The 25,952-nt window shown below is 34.8% G+C and overlaps 2 protein-coding genes across 2 annotated transcripts; both read right to left on the bottom strand.

The window, feature by feature from the left end:
• Window positions 1–1,158: 1,158 nt before the first annotated feature.
• Window positions 1,159–20,657, bottom strand: LOC128530330 (acylamino-acid-releasing enzyme-like). The gene is made up of 23 exons (XM_053504214.1): window positions 20,474–20,657; window positions 16,519–16,648; window positions 15,657–15,783; window positions 15,459–15,546; window positions 15,158–15,233; window positions 14,180–14,271; window positions 14,024–14,089; window positions 13,633–13,770; window positions 13,406–13,497; window positions 11,478–11,518; window positions 11,246–11,364; window positions 11,100–11,160; window positions 10,874–10,971; window positions 10,460–10,511; window positions 10,280–10,368; window positions 6,927–7,065; window positions 6,045–6,128; window positions 5,700–5,780; window positions 5,290–5,378; window positions 4,122–4,312; window positions 3,826–3,928; window positions 1,856–1,962; window positions 1,159–1,623 (listed from the first exon to the last, which is right to left on the bottom strand). The coding sequence occupies exons 1-23, from the start codon at window positions 20,483–20,485 to the stop codon at window positions 1,518–1,520; spliced, it is 2,181 nt and encodes a 726-aa protein (XP_053360189.1). The 5' UTR covers window positions 20,486–20,657; the 3' UTR covers window positions 1,159–1,517.
• Window positions 20,658–22,272: 1,615 nt separating this feature from the next.
• On the bottom strand, window positions 22,273–25,821 carry LOC128530644 (costars family protein ABRACL). The gene is made up of 4 exons (XM_053504694.1): window positions 25,732–25,821; window positions 25,213–25,271; window positions 23,493–23,562; window positions 22,273–23,003 (listed from the first exon to the last, which is right to left on the bottom strand). Exons 3-4 carry the CDS (start codon window positions 23,551–23,553, stop codon window positions 22,819–22,821), a joined length of 246 nt encoding a protein of 81 aa, XP_053360669.1. The 5' UTR covers window positions 23,554–23,562; window positions 25,213–25,271; window positions 25,732–25,821; the 3' UTR covers window positions 22,273–22,818.
• Window positions 25,822–25,952: the final 131 nt, after the last annotated feature.

Here is a 25,952-nt window from a genome sequence, read left to right as displayed (position 1 = left end):
TTTACTTGCAGCTTGGTTGAGATTAATGCATGGATGTCAGAGAAATTCCTTCCGTTGAACAGCACCATAACTGCAGCCCTTCTAATTGCGTAACTAAAAAGAAAACTTAGGATCCTCGATCCGTGTTCGTCCTTACCTAGGATTTATGAGAGTTTTGTGTTTTAACACTATTAACTCTAACCGAGAGCGCACACTTATCTGATGCGTGTCACTCTCTCTTTCCCTATCTCATCAGTGTTTTAGGAAGACAGAGACTGGGTCTTTTGCCTCTGTCTTGTACTCTATGTGTGCTTAGTCTGTCTGTCTCTCTGCCTTTCATTTTCTTACTTTTCTTTTTCTTTTCAGGATCTTTAAATAGACACGCAGCCAGGTGTGGCATGTCCGGGCTGATTGCCTTGTGGCGGTTTTGCCTGGTAATCGCGTGTCTATGTGGCGTGCTTCTGTCTGTTACTACAGGGAGTAGCAGAGTATTTATGCGCGTCATAAACCTCGTGAGACCTGCGTGGTTACACTTATGTAGCACTTTGATATTTCTCCACAAATGTGAAGTGCTTTATAAATAAAATGCATTATTATTATTATTATTATTATTACTTTTTATCTTTATTTTAAATCTTAAGTAATATAGTTATATTGGTTAAAGCTTATATTACTTTTTACTTACTTTTATTAGTTAAAACTACATTACAGTACCTAATCCACCCTCATAAATTATCATACTTTTGGCAGTTCCAGTCCAGGTTAAGGAGAAAGTTTAGTGAGGTTTGTAAAAGAGCCTTCCTGGATCTCTGTGATTCTGTTTTCATCCAAGTCTAAACATTATAGTGAGGGTGGCAATTGTGTGGGTATGGAGGTCCTTATTAAAGCCAAGGCTAGGGCTCTGAAGCCGAAAAAAAAATCCCCTTTTTTAAAGCACTTTTTGTAGTCGTTCTGGATAAGAGTGTCTGCCAAATACCGAAATGTACTGTAAAGTCATGAAGTCCTTTACTGTACTGGACAAAAACAGTTATGCATATGTCTAAAAAGAAAAGAATAAAGCATGAATTAATGTATTATTTTTTAAACGTTACCTACTCTGTTGGAACAGGCGTCATGATAGTCTTGTGATAGAATAAATGTCCAAAGAAACCAGACACTGTGACTAAGTAATTTTTTTTAAACATATTTATTTTTAAGAAGGAACAAGAATTATCCAGAGTTAATTAATAGCCTTTTTAAACAATAGTAACAAGGACAAAGAGAGAATGAAAATATAAAGAACAGTACTATTCAGTACAAGCTGTGTTTCAAGTTTATAATTAGATAAGTCTGTTTAAAAAAATCAATTAAACAGTGTACCAAGACCATTTTTAGGGCGTGTATGCTAACACACCTAAGGACACACATTGAGATATCATTCTAAACACTCATAATTATAATATTAACCCTTAATGACCAAACAACAGATTTTTGTTTTAGATCACCTATTTAATTCAAGCATGTAAGGCAATTATAAGTATATTATGTAGCCTTTGTGATTATAGATTGAGATGCTGGATGAGCCACAATGCCATGTTCATAAATACGTCTGATTCTGCATCAACTTTAGATAAAGAGTGGTTGTTATCTGGATACCATAACAACCTGTGGATAAAAATATATATTAATATATACATGGAACACTTACAATACAATACATTATATAATAATATTATATATATAAACACTACGTATGTAGATTGTCATTATTCACTATTCATTTTTGTTAATAGTTTACATTTTATAAAAATATACACAGATTTCATTTGTACCACTGCAAAAGACACTTTTTGTCTGGGACATTAAATGCTAAATATCATGGAGGCCCTTTTTTTACCTGACAGGTTTTTGCAAAGCCTTCAAAGCTTTGTAGTACTCAATGCCCTGCTTATTAGGCACACGCTTATCTTCCTCTCCCAGTGTAAGCAGCACAGGAGTCTTTACCTGGGAAGGGACACAGAAACAAAGCCAAATACATGCTTTTCTTTTTGTTTAAACTGATCTTTACTGAAGCATGATACAGTAAGTGTACTGTACATTAAAAAACAAGTGAAAATGCATACACATACAAGAAGTATTTATATATACGGCACTTGTTGTTACGACGAAGGTCTCTTGGAGGCTGTTCTAAACAACTGCAGTTTCCAAGATTGGCTCAAACAATCGTATGTAAGTCTAAGTACTTTAGCTAGTTATTGAGAGATCTTTGAAGGTCTAGGCAGACCATCAGTTGAGTAAACTGGTTATATGTATATTTTTGACACTGTTTGGAAAAGTTTAGAAAACCTAAAATTAATAAAAAAGATTTGGACCAAATCATTGCTCACTCACTCATTCGTCGTCTATACCACTTCATCCTGTATTTAGGGTCGCAGGGGCTTGGAGCCTATTCCAGAAGGCTTAGGGCACGAGGCAGGGTGCCAATCCATTGCAAGGCACACACACAGTACACACCCATTCACACACTACGGGCAATTTGGGAATGACAATTAGCCAAACCTTTAATCTTTGCACTGTGGGAGGAAACCGGAGTACCCGGAGGAAACCCACCAAGCACAGGGAGAACATGCAAACTCCATGCACACAGAGAGACAGGAATCGAGCCTGGCCAGGAATCGAAACCGGCCCCTGGATGTGCAAGGCGACAGTGCTAACCACTACCAAATTGTTGCTGTTTCCTTTTATAAAAGATGTCTGGTGTACAATTATTCTGTATTATTTTACATGTACATATTACTACTACTTTTTGTAGAATGTTTTATTTATTTATTTATTTATTATGATTATTATTATTATTATTATTATTATTATTTTTAAAATCTTTAAATTTTATGAATGTTCTAAACCTTGAAGAAGGCATCAAAATGTGAATTTATTTAGCTAAATATTAAATATGACCTTCGATGCTTAGGTACAGGCTGAAGATTTTAAGGTTGAATGTTTCGCACTTAAGTGATAACATTTGGGCAGTATGCCTCGAAGCTTCAACAAACCCATACACATTTTGCCAAGTTTGAGATGAAGAGATGAAAACAGTGAGAAAAATTACCTAAAATTCCAAAACAGCATTTATCCTTTAAAATCCTTCTGTCTAGACATCAATATGTCTGTGACTGCAGTCTTATAAAGAGGTCAGTACACAATAATGCTCAATGCTTCATTAGCTTAATTTACCTTACATTTTTCTTTGTCTAATAAATGCTAGCTCGCTGAGACAATTTTTTGTTTAAGAACTCTTATATTGCAAACAAGTTAACTATAGTATACGGACTTTAAACAATAAATTGTGGTAGCTAACATATAGAGTTAGTCATTATTTTACTCTACTTTAACTTTTGAACTTTAACTACTGTTAAAATTGCACTGTTTTTACACAAGAGTAATCAGTTTAAAGGTTTGACAAGCACTGATAATGTCTGTATGAAAACTGCTAGAATATCTCTGCATAATCATACAAGTCCACAGTTTTACTGGCTACACTTCTTTTTCAAACATGGCAAGAATGTTAGTCGACTATAATTTAAAATTTCTGCTTGCACAATGTGTTTTGCTTAAAAAACACATTATATCTTAAAGAAAGCAATTTGCTGGTTTAAACTGCTGTTCTCATGTTTATACAAGAAGGCTGATAAAATCCTTTGGTTATTATTACCATTAGAATATAGTACGTTATTTTCTGTCTGAGCTGCAGCAGCTGGGACAGAGACCAGCTCTAAAAATATGCGACTAGAAAAGTTAATATTGTTGATATATTTGGCCAGTAAATACTGGAAGGTGTACAAAATCTGTATCAAAACACAAACTGACCTGTGTGACATGTTTAATGGGTGACTTGTTTAACATTTGCTCTAGCATACTAGAGCTCAGCATTCTGTTACTGCTATAATCAAATCCAGCTTCCACCTCACACCTGCAAAAAAACAAAAAATACCAAAATAAGAAGTGAGACCCTGCCTTACATGACAGTCACTACCCAGCAGTGATTGCACTACACTTTACTTTTGAACACTCAAATTTTAATAATCAAATTCCCTGATTGAAAAACATCCAAATACACAGACACAAATACGGAATAAGGAAACAACACGTTCTTCTCTTATTACCAGTCTGGAATGTCAGTAGAGCCAATCATGGATGCCAGATTGGTGACTGGATTTAGAGCAACACATGCTTTGTAAAACTCTGGGTATTGACCAATTAGGTGACAAGCCAAGAATCCTCCATGGGAGCCCCCAATAACAGCAATCTTCTCTCTGTCAAAGTCACCTTGCTTTAATATGCTTTCAACAGCAAACTAAAATGGAAACATAATTAAAAAAAATTTTTAAGAGTTTGTTGGTACAGTTTATGATACATACTGACATACTAATGCATACTTCTAGCATAATGACATAAAAAAAAGTTAGATAAATATCATGCCTGGCCAAAAAAAAAAATAAGTTTTGATTACGACAACGCGGTAGGCAACTCATGTAAAATTATTCTTTCAGCTCTCAGAACGTCCAAATATCACTTTGATAATATGCAATTGCTACAAGTTTAACAAGTCAGATGAACAAGTTTATATAAAATATAATGCTGCAGTATTCCAAGCCATAAAGTCATCATTTCTGACATTGGCAATTCGGTAGATAGATTGGAAAACTGGAAAAGGAATATCAAGTTCTCTAAGAAACAATGCCATCATTGTACACACTAAAGTGGGCATTAAGCATGTTGAGTCCTTCCTTTCCTACCCTAAAATACCTATTGCTGTAAAATAGGGTAAATCTAGACTCAACGAACCAAATTCTTTTTCCAGTGCTTCAAATTTTCCTCACAAATGGTTATCATATGACCACACAGCTGAATTGTCTCAAACATGTGAGTTCTCATCACTTTGTCTATGGAAAAAGTCTTACTTCCACTATTAAACAAATTTACCAAGCGTTTATCACTGAAGTGATCTCTGCTCATTCAAAGATTATGTGTGACCACATTCCTTAAGTGAAGTTGATGGTTCTACACTATCCATCCAGATGTTACTAATGTATTGGGAGTTCTTGATCCAGTTTCAGTCAGTAACAATTTCTTTAGTTGTTCTGTCTTATGAACCGTGATGGTTTTGGGCCAAGCAGTATATAATAAGACATACTGACAAATAAAAAAATTTACAAAATCTGATAGGGCCTGCTCAACATTCCAAACAGTGCAATTATTTTAATCATTATTACTTATTCAAAGTTAGCGATAATAATAATTATAGTAGATATCATACACCGCTGTCCTTACCTGTACATCTTTGACATCTTGGGTGCCAACATTTCCAGGCAGAGAGAAGATACTGTCCTGACCATAGCCAATGGAGCCTCTGTAATTAACTGATAGTAAAGTGATTTAGGCAAATCAACATGGGCACAAGGTACTGTAATAATGTACTGCACTAGAGATATTTTAATCCTTTCCAGTCTTATTCACATAAAAGTGAACATTTAAAATGACACATTTTGACTAAATCCTAAAATCTCAACTAATGTTTGATGACAATAGCACACTTATGTCCTTACATATCACAGACTAGTTAATGTCTACACTATAACTATACTATAACATCTTACCACATCCGCAACATTACCATCTGCATTGGAGAAGCTTTTAAATCAAGCTTTTAAAACAAACCATCATTCAATAAACTTATTTACCATGTAAGACACCAAATCCCATCCTGCAGAAGACTGCTGAGGATAAGAGCCACTCCGTCATTATTACAGAGTGAGGCCCACCTGGGGAACAGGATAGAAAGGTAAAAAGATAAAAGAGAAAGAGAACAGCAAAGAAAACAGTGTGGATGTTCCAACGCCAGCTAAACAAAGTGTCGAGTATCCAATTATATATTGTTGATCGGGATGTTATACAGTAAATTGTTGCTGTCTTTCTTTTTAGCTAATTAGCATTTAAGGCTTTGTTAAAATTATTATTCGAAGTAAAACATTATAAAACATAAGTCAAAAGCAAATCCGGATTACAAAAATATTTTTAGAACTGACCATGTGGCCTGACAATGAGCGGTAGTTTTGTTCCCTCTGTTGCATTCTTTGGTTTTAGTAGAATCACATCAAAGTCCAGCCCAGCTATATAGTATAAGAAAAGAAAGCTTATTTTAAACACATGCAAACATTTTAAACATATATACAGTAAATACACCAATATTTTATTGGAACACTTTTTGCTTTGATTACGCCTTTTTTTTTTTGGGGGGGGGGGGGGGGTGTCATTATGCGATAAGCTTGTGCAATGTCACATCCTTCCAGAGTCACATTAATTTCTCTTTAAGATCTTGGATTGATGACAGAAGAGTCGGACCACAGAGTCGAAGTCTTTTCCAGCATATCCCAAAGGTTTTATATGAGGTTAAGATCCGGACTCTGTAGTGGCCAATCCATGTGTCAACATGTCGTTGCATGCTCCCTAAATCACTCTTTCACAATTTGACAATTCTGGCATTATAATTTAAGAATATGCCCGTGCAACTGGGGGGAAAAAACACCTGGAAAAACCTGGTCATTTAGTATATTCGGTTAGTCAGCTGACCCTAATTTTTGGGCAAATAAGGTTGCTAGACCTGACAAATTGAAGCAACACCTGATCATAACACTGCACCCACAGGGTCGTATGATAGGCATTAAGCATCATGAGTACATCACGTCATCTCTTTCTCGACTGACTGCATCAAGATAGGGTTAAGTAACTTGTTCCCAGCTGAAACGTATGAATCACTGCAGTAATTATCCAATAGAAGGCCGTACCCATTTGCTTAGTTAAATCCAGGTGTTTTATCGTTGTTGTTTTTTTTTACAGACAGTATCTGTGTACACACACACACACAGCTTTCCTCTTCTGGAAAGTTTCAACAGTTAACAGAAACTTACAGTATTGTTTGTTGTCCTCCTCCGGAGGTGGGGTGAAACTAAGAACCTGCCAGTCAAATTCGGGCTGCATTTGAGCATCCTCTAATGTCACCCACGACACCTCTTCTTCTGAACCACTTGCTGGCAGAAAGCCCACCCTCTAAAAAAAATCCATTCCACCAGCATGTTTTTGTGTTGCATTTTACTCGCAAATACATCAAATATATAACAATACAGTGCCTAAACTTAAAGAGTCAGCATTAAATAGCTATACAACATACAGTCAAGTATATATTTAGGTTTGTTTTATGTGTTTTTGTGTAAAAACATTTTTTTTTTTTTAAATCTGATCATAGCGGGTCAACATATAACTTTTTTTAACGCACCATTATATATTTAACAGAAATGAAGTACAAAAAAGCTAAATGAATGAGGGTTATATTGTTGCAGTAAGTTGCAGCCGGGTATTGCTAATCATCAACCCTTAATTAATTGATTATCAGCAGGTGTGCAGACCTCTATAAATACAGTTGTTTTGGCAGTTTGCTGTTCTGGCATATTCAGGTGTATGGTAAAAGGAAAAGACAGACAAAGCAGATGTCTAATAGAAGCAACTGTTGCTGCACATCAATCTGGAAAACCATTTCCAAACAATTTGGAGTTTAACATTGTAAAGTGAGAAAGATTATTCACAAGTGGAAAGTCATTAAAATAGTTGCCAATCTTCTCAGGAGTGGACGTACCAGCACATTTATCCCAAGGTCAGAACATGCAATACTTAAGAGAAATACAAACAAACCTACATCTTTGACCTCACTAAAGTCTCGCATGTTAGATTTTTAACATCCTTGACAGTACAATAAAAAAAAAACTAAACAAACACGGTTTGCTTCGAAGGGTTGCCAGGAAAAACCTCTTCTGTCTAAAAAGAACAAAGAAGCAAGACTGAGGGTCGCAAAACTGCACCTGGACGAACGACAAGACGTCTGGAACAATGACCTCTGAACACATGAGACCAACGTGGAGTTGTTGGCCTTAATGCCCAGCACCATGTTTGGCAATAAATAAACAGCATGTTAGCAGAAACACCTCATACAGACTGTCAAGCATGGCAGAGGAGGGTGATAATTTGGGCTTATTTTTGGAGAAATTGATCCTGGGCACTTTGTAGTCACTAAGTCGACTATGAACTTTGATTATTATGTGTTCTTTAAATTTGTAGTAGATTTCTTAACTGAAATAAATGAAACTAAATGACCATAAAATTTAAACATAGTCAGATTAATGTGCAAAAGCTTTAAAGTAAAACTATATAAGCTACATAGCCTTGATAAGACTCTAATTTTAATTAAGTGTGCTCACAATGATGAAAAACGTTATGATTTTGTTAAATAAAGAAACTAAACAGGGTGCGCTATTCTGTATTGTTTTCCATTCTGCAGATTCTAAAATTGACATTGTTACCGTTTTTAAATCGCTGGTATGGAAGAGATGGAAAGTTTCCTTACCATGTTTTCGGTGAACATCAGTGCTTTAAAAAAATCAGAAAATGAACCAAAACTCCATGTATACTCGCCTCACAGACGTGAAAAAATATATAATTATAGAAAGCAAAATGTCTGCTTTTAAACTTATGGAAAACAAATTTTAGATTATGTAATTTGTATGAAAAGTGAATTATATGCACATCCACTGCTGCGGAGACGACAAGAATACAGGATTACCTTCATCACTACAGCCGAAACCAAAGAAATCACTAATTTATCAGTGAATTATTAAAATAATCAGAGTCAGTCTCCTTGCTGTTTTTCCCGCCGACGCATTTTTTTTACTTTATGCATACGGCTGAGCGATGATTAGACTACGTAGGAAGTTAAAGAGGAGGTATTAGAAATTCTTTCCGAGATGAGGCTGCATTGGGCCGGTGTTATGCGCAGAGCGCCAGGAGATTTCCTGAAGCTCAAATCTCCGAAAACTACACTTGTGACACAATAACAATAATATTTCGAACAGTTTGCAGGCTGCCGTTTGGAGAAACCAAAGAAAAAAATAATAAACCAGTTGTTGTGTCAAAATAACACAACCAGGTGTTCATTTGTAAATGACTCATCACATCTCATACTGTATGACCCAACATGAGCAACACAACAATGTGTTTAAAGTACCCGAAATAACCCAGAATTTTGACCCAGTATAAACCACCCAATGATGTGTTTACAGAAACAACACAGCATTTTTAGTGCGTCTTTTTTGAGTTATTGTAATGTTTTATTCTGAAAGTCTATTTTACCAGTTATTTTTATATTTAAAGTTTGATGTCTTTTTATGTTTTTTTTTTTAATAACAATAAACAGATACAAACAGAGATAGGCTATATAAAAGTTCATTCTTTGTACAAATAAAATTATTAGCTAGTGAACTTGACCGTCTGTCTAAACAAAATTTTACCAATGTTTGGTTTTTTTTACTTATTATTATACAATAAATATTAATAGCTCATTTTTATTGTATAAAGTTCTCAGATGTGGAAATTACAGTCACTGTAGTATTTTTTTAATACAACATATTGTTAAGACTTTATGACTTAATTATATTTAAAACTGCGGTGAGTGAAAAATGTCACTTTGCACGACCTGGCGGTCATTTCACGAATGACTTTAAAATGCAACTGATTTATTCTGGCTGCTGCCGTTTTGCCACGGTGGTGAGCGGCATTCTGGTTGTCTACTCACTGTATTTGCCTAATACAAATCCCCCTATGATCAGATGATTTTTATCATGTGGTGATATGTATGGTAAGATGTTCTTACACAAAAACACATATAATTAAAAGAGGGTGTACTAATTTTGAACATTAATGTACAGCTAAATGTTGAATGTTTATTATATTTTTATAGACACATTTAATTACTGCTCCATTCAAAAGGCATGATATTTGTGCAGCGTTTGAAGAATGTATGCTATTTTATTTGATAGGCAGCTAAAGTCTTTTTTTCTGGTTCTTATTTTAAACAAACTTAAAAACAGCGTGTACAAGGTTGAAAGATATTGTAAACTGGTGCAGTTAGTACAGTTAAATGTGTATTTTACTCTTAAATACAATAGTTTTATTATTTCTGATAATAGGACAGGGTTGTGCATGTTGTGCTTTCTTAAATGCCTTCCCTACCACTAAAGATTTAGTTTTAACATACAATAGCTTTTTTGTTAGTGTGAATAAATCCGGCAATGGTCATTTGATCAGTCTCAGCAACAGAGTTTCTATATGTTAAACTACCCCATAGTCCACAAATGCAAGTCTATACTACTGGTTTGCTGCAATCTAGTTGCCTTTTTTCCCCCTAAATTGTTCTTATCCTTTATTTATTTTTTACCAGACTTGGAGGACAGTTCGGAGATGAGCAGCTGACCACCATCAAATCCCTATGGATAGTCAGCAGGCACCAACTTCCCATATCTGACTCTATGAAATAGAAAATAATAAAACAGCAATTACAATAAATACACAGAATCACAGGGTAAAAGTGTGCTTAAAAATACAATGATGCACCCACTAGAGGTGAGGGAAGTGACTTGGCCTGTGGATGTATCAACCACTAGAATGTCCTGAAAAACATAACAATTTTGAATTACATTTAACTAATAAGTAAGCACTACTAATTTACAATCTCATTCGCATAATAGCTGGAGAGATGTATAAAATGAAAACAGGTAGTTTAAATATTTTTTTCTGGCATATACAAGTGAAGCAGGAAATATGCCTTTAGCAGTTTTATGTCACACTAAAGGGTAATTCAAATCCAATTAAGTTCCTCTTTTTGTCACTAGACGCGTGCAATTCTAAAAATCAAAGATTTGTAAAAAAAAATCAAATGCACAAAGGGACACAATAGTTTAAAAATTTTAAAAAATGATCAGATTTGTGTTAAGAATCTAATGGCAAGAGTCTCCCAGGGAATCAGTTTTACCTGACGACTTCTCTGGGCAGATGATACAAGAACTCTCTGGCTATCAGCTGACCAGCACAAATGAGACAGCAGAGAGCTGTAGATACCAGTAAAGCCATCTGTATATAAATTATAAAGAGGAAAAAAAGCATAAATAAATGTCTCATAATATTGTGAACTATATATAAAAAAAAGTTTGTATAATGATTTATTGTGGTAAAGACACACAGTCAAACACACAGTTTACCTTCTCTGCCTCTCTTGAGCACATCAACTATAACTTCAGTCTTCTTTGTATACCAGTCATACTACAATAATTCACAAACACAACAAATTTAGTAATAATACAATGTCAACAACTATAAAACACTATACAAGGGCACATGAACAAACCATGCAGAGCTTGTTGCATTGCTGATGTGGGCCATACACATCACATTTAAAATATACAATACGACAATGATCTGGACTGAGACGAGGAGAGAAGACTGCGGAGGAGTCAGACAACTGTTCTAAAAGAAGAGAAAAGGTAAAGAAAGAGAAAAAAAATTGGAGTATGTACGTACTTTTGACACAAACATAACTTTTAAGCATTCAGTTATTTAAGTAATGAAGTATTGCATACCACATTTTCCACCAGAGAGATCTGCATAAAAGAGAGAAGACCTAATACACAAAAAATAAATCAATGATATCACAAATGAGATGCATTTTAAAACTGCAGTCATTATGCAAATAAAAATGTTTTTCTAGGTCAGGGATTGGCAAGACATTTGGACCTGTCTCCCACAGAAAAAAAAAAAAAACGCATAATGTCTATTTGAGTCTTCTTCGTATTTATGAAATAAAAAGGCAAACAAATTATAAACCTGAAGGAAACCAAACATGCCATCTGTTTCTGTGTGCCGTCATCCTTTTATTGTGTGTACTGGAGAGTGCAACCAGTTTTCAACCTGAATAAAACTAGGGCTCGAAAAGCTCAATAAATCGTGTCTCAGCGGGTGTCGCACATCAGTGGTTGTGACACATATTTTGAGCGACAAAATATTAAACAGGGTTTATTTTAATGTTACAAGATCACCATAATTTTTTAATTTAATTTCAAAATTTAGAATTACATTTAAATTATTCAGAGATCACGAGTTCGATTCCCGGGTGATGCTTTCGCAGCTGGAGGTCTAGAGAGAGCTGATTGTTCAAGCTTTCTCAGACGGGAAGGAATAAGAGGTACTTAGGGCTCCCACATTAATCACGGCTCTACAGCCAATCAGGGGCGTCTATAAGCTCAGGCAAGTGGAAGAAGTAGATAGAGCTGTCCTCCCAGTGTGTTATGCCGCCCACCACGGGGGTGTAAGCAAGCAGTTTAAAAAGATGCGGTCAGCAGGCGTCATGTGGTTTGGGGAAAACACGTGATAGTCTTTGGCCCTCCCCACTGAGTAGTAGTAGCTTAAAGTGGGAGCGCCCCCTAGTGACGGAAAAGAATTGGACACGACTAAAATATGGAGAAAATCGGGACTAACGAAATTACATTTAAAGAACTAACGACCTAATTATTTAAATAAATATAATCATTTATTAAGCAACAGGGAACCGCAGCAGAGGGATAAAAGAGCCACAAGCGGCTCCGGCACCTGTTTGGTTGTACAGTAATGTAAACCTGAAGCCACAAACGCCCTTTGTTGATAAGATTATGGAATCCTGTTCCACAGCATATTATGAAGAGTACAGGAATAACAGGATCAGGTTTTTCATTACCACTAGGGGATTATGCTGTTTAAAGTTAGTTTTAAAACAACTTGGGAAGGTGCAACTCATGACTTTTTAAACTATTCTCTATATGATCAGCTCTAACACGGTTAACATCTCTTATATGTTATTAAAAGATTGGTGACTCACTATTATGACTGTTAATGTCATTTACATCGTCAATGACATTACTTGCATATTTCACCAGACTCATTTTATCCCCCTTGGACACTATTTTCTTTTAAAGATATATCTATATATATCTTATATATATATATATCGTTGTTCCACCCTGTCTGCATTCAATAATACTTGCTATGTTATAACAAATGTTCATCAGCACTAAACTGACAAATGGATTAAATCAGAATTTTCAGGAATTTCAAATCTTTTTAATTGTTGTCTTTGCCTGAATTTTATTTTGGTCAGGCAGTGTATTTGTTGCTTTTATTCATATTAGTAGTATATACTAATATACTAGCTTATAAAGGTAATGCCTTTACTATTGTGTAATGCTTTACTAGCAACCACCACAAGTATATTTTACACGTGGGGTGAACAGACCCAGGACCTGCTGCTCACATTTTGAGAAGGGTATTCATCCCCTGCTACAGATTGCAGCATCTGTGGCAGGGGATGGATAACCTTCTCAAAGTGTTTCCACTATAACATTATAGTTATATAATAGTAATATCTCTTTTGCCAGAGATACAGTATATCTCTTTTGTCCTCATAGACACTGTGTACAGTACACTCTCATGCTTTTTCACTGTCTGCCTTTCCCTCGCTCACTCTATCGCTCATTACCGTCTGTTGGGGCAGTATTTCAGGCCCAGTCTGAATGGCTCGTGCCACCATCCCACAAACACCACACCTGTATCATTAGGTGCCCAGAATGCCTGTGAAATAAAAGTTTATTCAAATTACCATAACTGATAGAACCAAAACTCAAAATAGTTCAGATGCAGAGGTGTCCTGTATGCTTGTTTACGTTTAGTACTCGAGTACACCCACAAACACACACACACACTCACCTGTCCAGGGGAAATATCATCTGGGACTCCCTCCAAGACAGAAACATTGTTGCCTTCAATATCCAATATACAAAGGACAGGAGCGCTCTTACTGACCAAAGCCTCACCCCAGTCCTCATAATATACGAACTGGTTACCCTGAAAATAAAACCATTACAAACACATTAGGTATTGGTATACTTGGCAGAAAAATATTTAATCCTGTAATACATGACATATAATGCATAATGTGTATAAATACACATATTTAGCTGTAAAATAAATTTGTGCTCCACAGAATCAATATACTGTATCATCTACCAGATACTAACATCTGATACAATAAATACAAATTTATATTCTACAAAACTGTCCTATTTACAACAAATGACAATGATTTGATTATTTTTACCTTAACAGTATCCTCCAGCTTCTCAGCTTTTATTCCCTCCTCATCATCACCGAGCAAAGCCTCCGACTGTTAAAAGAAAGTTTAGTTTTATCATTAGGCAGTTTTTTTTTTTTTTCAATAAGTAAACCATAAATCACATTCGTGTTAAATTTAAACCTGGAAGTAGGACTCTGTCTTGGGACGCTTTTTTTCAGCCACATATAGGAGATGAGTCTCAGAGTGTGACCAGACCAAGCAGCCAAACTGGTCTACAAAAGAATAATGTAGCGAAATCATATATACAGTAGGAATGAAAATCTCCAGGGACCATCTGATACAATATCACAAAACTTAGATGCCAATTTGATTTATATTGTGATTCTGTCAGTATCGCACATTTTTAAAGATCCAGTTTGAATATTACAATTTTGTAAATAATTTGCTCCTAATAGACATGACATTGTGCTGCCTCACAGTGTGTGAATAGTTTAAAGCGTTCTACCTGAAGGATTATAAAGGAACTGCAATCTTTTATAAGCACAAAGCAAACGTATATAAATGAAAAAAAAAAAGTTATTGTTAAAAATGTATTTTGTGGTGATACATCTAATGTGGTGATACATGTTATATACCACAAAAAAGAACTGTGATATGTAACTTTAATGAATTAAAGATTTCCCCCCAATCATTAAATAAAATAAAACGGTTAAGTTCATGTATCGGTACATTAAAAATATTTGCAAGAAATAATTTGGGGGGATGCAAGATGAGTAACAGAACACATCAAGATGGTTTTTCGATATTTTGTCGGTCTGTTTGTGCATGCAACAACTCCTGAATGGAGTTTAATGCTGTTTTTACAGTTGTATTTGGCTGAGCTTGAGGCAACATATAGACTTTGTTTCAGCACAATCGGAAAGATATGCTACTTTAAAAAAAAATTTAATAAATAAAACAATATATATTATTTAATCTTATATGTACACAGATGGCACTGTACATTTTTTAATATGTGCTTATGAATGTGAAATTGAAATCTATGCAATCTCACCCCTTTATTCCACACACTTCATGGTTACACATACAAATTTTAGTTAAGGAAATAGAGCATCATAAACCCAGAGAACTTCTTTAGCAAAACTCTAGAGCTCTTACCATCATCATACACCTTCCCATGCTTTTTAAGTGCAGTAAGGTTAAGACTTTTTATCTTCCTGTTTTGATGCCAGATCTGAAATCATCCAGTTTATATAGAAAACGTTAAGAGAACACACAAAAATGTTAACATATTGTAGGCAAAACATTTTTTACAAATAAAAATACATCTAAACAAAATGTAAAAAAAAAAAAAAATGAGTAGAAGAGTAAGTATAAGAAATGTCTTATGTCAAAGTTTAATGTGTGGTATAAATGATTTTTTAGCTTTAAAACCTTTTATGCATTCATGTTGGCTTACCTCAAGAAACTGTTTCTCTTCTCCTTTAATGGAACACTCCCTTACTACAGCCTTCATTTCTCCAGAAGGAGAATCCTGGCTCAACAGCCTGAACACAAGCACAGTGCACAGATCATGAGAAAATGTTTAGCTAAATACGATGATGCTAAAAAAATGTTCATATGATGGCAAGTAAGTGAGTAAACTTTGAAAACCTACTCTCCCTTGATCTCTGTGCAATTACCAGAGGGCCCAGAGTAGACTACCAAATGGTCATCATGAAACACGATGTACTGCCGGCAAAATTTAACAAGCTCATTCCTCTCCAGATCCCGTTGAGTCCACACTTAAAAAAATGTATAAAAGTTACCAAAAAATTATATAAAAGTAAAATAAAAAAATTATAATAAAGCATAAATTACAATTTTGTCCTTATATCCAAATGGAAAGAACTATTATTTGATTCAGATACACACTATTAGATGCACAAAATTAGTTAAAGTCAACACTAAACTATTAAATAAAACAAAAGCCTCAATGTTTTACCACAAAACAATTGTATTCTTGAATTTGTTATTTGTTCTTGAATAAGTTAATTATTCTATAGTCTCAGATTATTCAAAGAGACTTTTATGATGGATGCTTCATCATTTTAATGATAAAAAAGCACTGAGGCTAGAGTGCATTGCAACAGGACAGATATTTCAAAGCAGGGCTACAACTAGCAATTTTTTGATAGTTTTTTTCCCATTTTTTTGATAGTGGTATAATAATTAAGTATTCTGATTAATCTTGTAATAATCTTGTAAATACACAATGCCGCTTATATTGCTCTCAGCTAAGTAACAATAAAGATTCGCTTTTCATTCGCTAACTATACCTTCCTTTTCCGGTTTGACCAAATTGTTGTTTTTAGTTTTGCCATTTTGTTTTTTAATTTTTTTTTTTTTTGGTCTTTTGTTTTTGAATTTGTTATTTTGTTTTTGAATTTGTTATTCAAATTTGTATATACACTGCATAACTGAAAGGCTTCAATAGACTGAATGTGTTATGTTACAACAATCCATTGTGGAAAGCCTACCTGTGGAGACATTATTGTACTTTCCTCCATACTGAGACGTGATCACCGGCCCCACATCAGCACGGTTCAGGGACGGGAACTGACTCTGTTCCCGATAGAGTTTAGCAATCTCCTCAGGGCCGGTCAACACCTTGTACCACAAAAGAACATGCATGGCAATTAACTGACTTAAGTTGGCAGGCAATTTTCAAGTCTACAGTTTGGAGCAAACCACAAAGATATTACAAAAAGATAACATGAGTAAATACAAAATGCTGTTTTAAAATGATGATTTTATTTATTAAGGGGGAAAAAAGCTTATCAAAGAAACCCAGCTTATTGTTCATTATTCTACAATAAGAAAATCCTGAATGTTTAGCCATCAGCTTATGACCTTGAGCACATACTGTAACTATGTTATGCAGCAGGACAGTGATCCAGAACACATCACTTGAATGGCTCAGGTGACACTGAATACAGAATTAAGCTGTAATGATGATGAGTGAGTAAGACACAATGGTCTAAAACAACCATAAAAACATGAAATCTTATGAATCTTTGCTATTTCTTTGCCGTGATGTTTATATAGTTGGTTACAATAAAGCAAAATATTATTATTTAAATAATTATAAATAATATTTATTAAAACATGGTACTGCAATGTTTGGCAACAAAACACTCTGATTTGCACTGGTAACAGCTATCTGCTCCGAATAACAAGAGTACTATTTTTTTTTTTACATATTTATTTCATCTTTCTCTTCACATTAGTGTAGATGGAGAGGAGGTTTAGATGGATTGGATTTCTAAACTGTAATATTAACAGAGTTGTCAAATAAATCAAAATCATGTCAAATGTGTTTTTGTTTGTTGTATAGTACACCACTTTTGGGCTTTAGGTACAAGTATTTTAGACATTTGGGAAAAACTACACTATAGTATAACACATAGCTCTGTAAACTATATAATGTGGTGTTCGCACAGCATTTAAATCGCCTAAGGACCCATTTCATCAAACGTATCACGGACGTTAAGCGATGCATATCTGTAATTCGTTACTGGTGGGGTGACTGCAGTAGCAGTATCATAGTGTGCTCATCTTTTTATTGGCTTCAGAAATTTTCTGAAAATCACCTGGAACTATTTAGTTGACTCACCGAAGACATGGTTTTGCCCAGGCCACCGTAGTTTTGCATCACTGACATTGTCACAAAAAAGTCACAATGAAAATGAAAAGAAAATTTGTCAGTTTGCATGTCATGGTTTGCTCAACACATGCAATTTCAAAGTTTATGTGGTATATACAGTATAAGAAACTTTTACTGTATATAGTGGTTTTAAAATTAAGCAGTTTGTTATACTCAACCTTGCTTGTCGAAAAAATACATTTTTCAAAATGAGTAAATGTGCGTGTGTGCATACACAGCATATTAGTGATGGGAGTCAGTTCCATGACCGATTATCAGTTTGATTAAACCAGACAATGATCGATTAATAGACGGTATGCCATGCGGAAGGCCCGGATTTGATTCCCAGCCAGTGCCCAAACCCCCCAGCCACTGGATGCAGTGCCGGTCCCAAGCCCGGCTAAAACGGGAGGGTTGCCTCAGGAAGGGCATCCAGTGTAAAACCAAGTTGTTGTGCGGACTGGATATTCTACATTCCTAGAACCCTTGCTGGGAGCAACCGAAAGACCAACAACATAACAGCACATAAAAATGCTCCTTGCACTCATTATGTTTCCTAAATATCTCACCAGCAGTCACTAGGACTACACAGACACTGTAAGCTTCTATTTCTATATATAAGCTATATATTTACTATTGTACACATACTCTTTGTGACAGATTTTGCATATCACATGTTTAACGTTAGGTTTTCCTTTGTTGATCGTTTTTAGGAAAATTAATGCAAATAAACAAAGTATGCCCACATCCAGGAAGAACCTTTTCCCCCATGAAATCATATAACAGGTCACCATGAAATGCTTACTGTAAATTAGTAATGCCTTCAAAAATATATAATTTAATTGTTTTTTTTATTATTAATTTACTACATGCAAAGTAAGCAAACAAAAAAATCTAAATCAAATCAATATTAGGTATATACGATATTATATTGGGATATATATATATATTGGGATAACTATTGGAAGTATTATTAAATTCTTATTTTTTTTAATATATCGTTTATATATGAACTAACAGTCAAAAGTGTGGACACATCATCTTCTTCAGTGCTTTTTCTTTATTTTATTATTAGAGAATGCCAGGAGTGTGCAAAGCTGTCATCAAAGCGAAAGGTGGCTACTTTGAAGAATACAAAATATAAAACATATCCTGGGTTATTTAACATCTTTTTGCTTACTACATACTTCCATATTTGTTCAGTGACAAATTTATTGCCTTCAGTACTAAACAATGTCGAATATAATAAACTTGTTTTATGAATTGATTCAGTTAAGAATTGTGATTCCTTTGTGTGGTGATTTATGTATCTCACACTGATTCCCAAATTTATTTATTTTTTAAATATTTATAATAGATATGAACCAGTCAATCGTCATTCTGTACCGAGCACAGAAGCGGAAGTGGTGCAACAGAAATGCATAATATGGCGTTACATTATCAAAAATTGTGTGCGTTGAAGGCCTCTGATCTGCCATTTTCTTCAAACTCTGTGAGCGACTTAAATCCACTTATTACCCATGCTTACACGAGTCTTAAAACACAGCGAGCACAAATAAGTCAAAAAAATTTGTGCGTTAGAAGGCCCGCATACCCGCGCACTTACTGTCAAGTTGAGTTGGGGGATTTTGTAGACTTTTGAGGAGGTAAAATGTTACTATTTCTTTATGATCCTACAGATGGCGCTCTAAACTATTTACACATTTTCATTCTGTGTGATAGGAGTGAATTTTTGCTACGTTTGTTTAGAAATAATAATTATGGTGGATGACATAAAAAATACTCAGTTAAAAATGTAGCTTTTTGTTTAATTTAAAATGAAATATTAGACGCTTCCATTTTAAGTTATTTTTTAAGTTATATTTTGTACTGTTAACTTTTTAAAAAGGTTTAAAAGTATAACAAAATCAGAGGGAATATAATATCAAATGGGGTATTGAAAACAGAAAAAAAATACTGTTTGGCCTGTTGTCAGTGTGTGTGTGTGTGTGTCTTGGTATGTCACAGCCATTCCTTAACAAATGTAACAGTAGTCAGCGTCATCAAACAACTTTTATCATACTGTGAGGTAATAATATATCTACATTTATTTAAACCGGAATACTGAGAGGAAACCCACGAAGCAAGTACACATAAAAAATATGTCAGCTACACACACACACACACATACACACACACACACACACAAAGCAGAGGGCAGGTCAAACCCTTGCAGGTCAAACTGTAAGTGCGAGGCAACAGTGCTCACTACTGCGCCACACTGCCCCCTAACGGAGAATATCTGTCTCAAATTTCCAATCATGTCATACAAGCCATACATGACAAAGGAATAAGCCATGCTTTTCACAATATAATGTACACATTATTCATGCAGATAGTCAACACCTTGAGGTACATGTTTAATGAAGAGCGAATTTTAATATAACAGCTATTATATCTGCATGAAATTGAGCTAATATCCTAAAGTTAAGCACTATTTAACAAGAAGTAACAACACGGGAAAACCCGGAGTGTGTTATTGTTCCCTTTTTTCTGCCTTACACTGGGAGCAATTCTCCATTTTATAAAAACTCCAGCAATGTCAAACTTAGGTAGGAGACAATACGCATTTTAAGCAAATTATTACCAGTAAAATGAGTTAATTTTTCAATTATCAATAAACTGTGGGTATTGTACTGTTTAATATATATATATATATATATATATAGAGAGAGAGAGAGAGGGGGGGGGGGGGGGGGTGTAACGTTAACTAGCCAGAAAACACACTACAACCTGATTTACTGTATTACCTTCAAATCCATGTCACTGCTGAGACTCACACCGTCACACGTGTCTTATTTTATTTTTCACAAATTTTGATTAAAACGTAGAATATTTATAAAGATATTATTAGCGGGCTTCGGTCTAGTCTAGGATTTATGTTGTAAGAATTAAAGTAGCCTACACTTTGGTTTAACAGCAATAATACCCACATGAGCTAATCGTACTTCCTAGTTAAATTCCATTCTGTCAAAATAAAAGTCACGTACGCATAGTAAGAGTTAGAGAAAACTGTTGACTTGCTTCCTCCCAAAGACATGCAGGTTTGGTCCTAAATTACTCACAGTGTGTGTTAGGTTTATGAAAAATAATGTCCAAAGTTTTTTAAGATGAATTGTTTGTTGTGTCCGCCGCACCTTGATACAAATACACATATCCATGATGTCTGAAGATCACTGTTTATTATCATCAAAGAAAGCATATTTAGGTTTTTTGGCCAGGTGCCCTGTTTCATGGTCATCCCCTTACATCAAAAGAACTAGTTATTAACATGTCAGTCATAGAGAGATCGCATGTACAACTGAGCATTTACAAGATGTTGAACACTGAGGTAAATGGGCTGCACCAGTACAAAACAACACTGAATTCCACATTTATCAACCAAAAACAATAATGTGCTTTTATTATTTTTTCTGTTCACCACAATTGTAAAGAGTGCTCCAGTCAGGTCAAAGCAGTCAAGTCATACTCTTCGGAGTTCTCTCATCAACTAAGTATTTGGCCCTTACATAGGGTAACCAGAAGCATGTCCCAGCTTGTGTTGTAATTCTAAAAAGTTTGATCCTTTGTCCTGTGTCTTGCAACTTTAAATGATACCCTGCATTTTGATACTAATGTTTCCCTAAATATGATGGTGTTTGTTTCTTTTTTGTGTCTTTGACAATATTTCATTAATATACAGATATGAACTGAAATAGACAAAAAAATGTCAGTTGCATCACAGAAGAAACCATCATTGTACAGGGGGCAACCACTAGTTTGGTCAAATCTGATTTTTATCCAGTGTCTATGAAAAGAATACTATCACATGGCTCTATCAGCTTTCAAGTAAACTGGGAACATGTGACATCATGTCATATAAATCATTCCTGACAAAGTTAAATTAGTGATGAATGCAAAGACAAGAAAATGTAGTTTTAATAAAGAATTCTTCAGCAAATCTTTCCCACTGTTATTGGACAGCACACAGGGTTAAAGGGTTATCAGAAGCTCCGTACACGTCTATGGAATTTTTTTCTTACACTCATAAATGGAGTTTTCTTTTTGTTTAAAGACACAATAAACTTAGTGTATGTATACTTCTAACTTTGATGAAAGCAATTAAAAAAATATATAGAAATTCTACCTCGTTTAATTCTGACATTTAACAAATGCAAAAAATGTTAATATTCATTGATTTATAACAGATCATGTTTTTTTATAAAGTGTATGCTAATATCTAGTTTCAACTGTAGATGATGAGTGTGAGTGATCTTATCCATTGAGTTGACTAATCTGTATATTAAATAATAACAGTGGCCCTAGCACAAGAAATGACACCTTAAATAAAGTTTATCTTTATAGACAAAATTACCCCAGAGTCATGCACAGCAACAGTATGGCTTAGGTTATTTATAGATGCATGTCTTATATGCATGACATATAGAGATAAAGAACATTAAACCTTTTGTTTGATGCAAATACAGTAAACACTTCTTCTATTGAAACATCCACTGTCAAGTTCATAGGACAGACGCATGGTATTTGACCAGGTGGAATGGTTTATTATGAATTACACCAGTAACAAAATAATGCGTTGTGCTTGAGATATCTGTGATTTATTAATACAGTAATCGTTATAAAAATTGTGCCACAATTTTGTCATAAACTATTTAATTATAGGGTAAGGTTTCTATGTTAAGAAAGCAATTTTATAGTAAATAGTTAATTTAATATAACTCTCTAGATTACCTATAAAACACAGATAATTTACTTATCATTTGGCACAAATAAATCTGATAGTCATTTTCATAATAATAGTATTGTAATGACAAGTCCTTGGCTATCTCTTTTGAAACAACTCATTACAAATCAGTATATAAAAAAGGATTTATATTGATGTAAAGTTTAAAAAGAGCCTAACCTTGTTAACAAAATTCTATTCGGAAGGACAAAAGTATATAGAATTGTTTTGCACTCACACATCTAAATGGTTATCACATACATAACTTAACAAAAATCAACTGGTGATATGGTAATGCCACTGCTCATTAAAGAACAAGACTCTTGGTCTTAAAGCACCATATACAAAGAAGATACAGGATTGTTTGTCAGATTATTCCTGCAGTAATATAACATCAACGTTGTCATGAACTCCTTGAAGTAAAAGCTCGCCCGGAAATGTGACGATCTTCTTCTGCTTGGCTGCTTTGAGTGTCCCAAGCAGTGCCTCAAAGAGGTTGGCACACTTGTCATCGTTAAACAGGACACCGAATTTGACACTGATTTTACCATCTGTATCTAAAAATGAGAAGGAACAGTTATTAAATTAAGAACAATATAAAGCAGAGTTTATCAATACAACAGCATTAAATAATAGGTTCTAATAGCAGTAAGCAGGCAGTAAACAAATGCTCAATGCTCAAAAGCTTTAGACTTTTTAATTATATTAATCAAGAAAAACTATGATGCTTCATTATGGAAGTAGCATCAAAATGGTATTACTTGCAAAAGATTTAGCTTTTAGAAGCAAACTAGAAGTAAACGTTATCTGACCTCCTTTCTTTAAGTCCTCTTGCCCAATCTACACTTGCAGAAAGGATATTTAGACAATTTTAGTTTTAAGAATTTAATTTTTTTTATTGCTGCAAGTCAGTTTTAAGGTTAGTCACTATTCTTCTGGGCTTCTGTGTATAGGGGCACTTTCACACTTTACCGTGCCAAGAAACAATTGTAGGCAATGTATAAAGATTGAACAAGCGTAAAAATAAAGGAGCTAGATATACTCACTTTTGCTGCCAAGCCTGTGAATCTCATTGACAAGGAGTGTGACTTCATGATCCACATTCATTTTTGTTCACTGAAACAGCAAATCTATTTTACTATCGTTGTCAGAATTACAATATTTCTTCAAAACATTATTTAAAGCACACATTTATAAGATTAAGGCAAAATATTTAGATTGATTTAGGCTGACATGAACAATACGGTAACTCAGATCACTGCTCTTAGTGAGCAGAAAAGCATCATAACTTCAGCCATTTTCTCACTCCAATTGCAAGTCATGGTACTGTAAATGTCAGTTTAAGCTGTGTTCACGCATATAGTTTGGTTCTCTTGGTTGGAACCACAGCTGGTTAAGTTTTGGTTAGCTAGTTAGCTACTCTGTTCGCTCACAGTAAAGTCCTGGTTTGCTTTGTGTTTACACTGACATTTTCACAAAGACACATCAGGAGGCATGTGCATATACTGTATTAGTGGTGTCTTTGCCAACTGAAATCTCATGCAGGTTTTATAAAATGTAACTTTATACATTTATGATTTTATTTTGTCATTAGCTTTTACTCAGACAGTCGCCAGTGACAACTATCCCCCACAGCTTTCAAAATTTGTCCAGTGCAGTGCTAACTAATAGGCATGACTTAGCCAGGATTTTTCTTGCACCCTGCCCCTCCAAATGCTGTCTTTACATCAGATGTCACAGATACAGAGTGACCAGTGAAAGTACTTAGCTCCAGTCTTTATTATCAGATAATGCTACTGTAAGATTTTGTAATATGATGTGAACTCCCCCATGCCTCTATGCTTGTAAAACATCCCCTTCATTGTGCTTCCTGATTCCTTATATGGTAACACTTTCTATAGCCAAGCAATAATTCTTCTTTTCATTCATCTTAAAACTCAATTCAGACACTGTCTTCTTAAACCTAACTGCTAGTAAAGCAGACTCGATTCATTTACATATCTTTGGTCCGTGGTTAATTTTTTCAATCAAACCGCACCAGAGTTCGTTTGGAAAACGACCCACCAACCTCCTCAAGCAGTTTCGTTTCGCTTGCTTGGTGCGCACCTATTACAAAGATATTTCACCTTGGGGGTGTGTCGTCTGGTTATATTTTATTCTTCATCATTTCATGCAAAACAAGAATGAAGTGGAAGACCTTCTTTCTTTAGAACCTTGCCTTACAAACTGGAATCATTGTGCCAACAAGATTAGTTGTGGTGAAGGTTTGCCTGCCTTTTTTTCCAGCAGTGAGAGTGTAAAGAGTAAATTCTTTTCCAGTCTGTTATACTCCAAATAACCAATATGTAGATTACAATAATGCAAGCTATTCTTTATCTACAAATAAGTTCTGGCCTAATCTATTAATAAAAAATGGTCAACAAACACAGTGACCCACACTGTGTATCATTCTGCATTTTTATTTTTGTTTTTTATTTTCTGTGCAGCCCCTGGTAATATGTCGTCTTGGGTGCCTGCCCATGTTGCTCATATCTTAATCCGCCAGTGATTTGGGGTTTTCCCCAAGGAAGCTTTTAAATGATAGGAAGATAAAAAGAAATTTAAAGGGAAAAATCATGAGTAAATTCCTCATCATTTTTGAGGCTTCCTTTTATTATTTTCTTTTCTATTTTCCTGTATATAGTAAAACATGAGAAAGATTTATTTTGCCATTTAAATTCATAAATCCAAAGCGTGAATTTATTTTTTTATTTAGATATTACATGCCTTGATGTGATCTGCAGTGTTCAGGTTCTTCCCCCAGGGATGTGCTGCAGCGACTCTTCCTAGAAGAAGAAGAAGAAAAAAAAAAACAGATAAGCCTACGGATATATAATAAAATTTGAATTGGTCTCTTTGCAAAGACTAAAAAGATTAAAGCAGTATTTTTATTAATTCTAGTGCTGTAAGCTGTAGAATTTAAAGCCACAGGTTCAAATGCATACTGTATGTTCACTGAGCTGCTTGAGCCCAAATGCAAAAAAATGCTCAGGGTACAGAATTAAACTGATCCTCGTTATAATAATAATAATAATAATAATAATAGAGACGAACATGTCCAGTGATTATTGCTCCAGCTTATTAGCGATATGCAGACATGCTTTTGATCTAACAGTCATAACCGAGCACATGCCGGGTGTAGCCTACCTGCATGAAATCTGTAACCATATCATCCGTTATATACTCACACTTGTCACACATAGTGAAACCGGCAACATCGGAGAGGTTTGTAACTCACTGGCTTACCTAGATGTGGATTTTAAATGCCCGAAACAGACGCGTTTTCGCTCGACTGTTTGACGAGAGGAACAGGGGAAAAATGCTGACGTCACGCAGAATCCCTCAGCCGGGTGATGCTGCAGCTGCAAAGGAAAAGGGAAAAAAGATGCTGTTAGCTACAGCTGAGACACTGTGCACGGGATCGGCGGATGGGCTTGTGATTGAGTGTAATAATAATAATAATAATA

The sequence above is a fragment of the Clarias gariepinus genome, chromosome 9 (genome assembly GCF_024256425.1).
Source record: "Clarias gariepinus isolate MV-2021 ecotype Netherlands chromosome 9, CGAR_prim_01v2, whole genome shotgun sequence".
Lineage (NCBI taxonomy): Eukaryota > Metazoa > Chordata > Actinopteri > Siluriformes > Clariidae > Clarias > Clarias gariepinus.
This window is presented reverse-complemented; position numbering and strand designations above follow the sequence as displayed.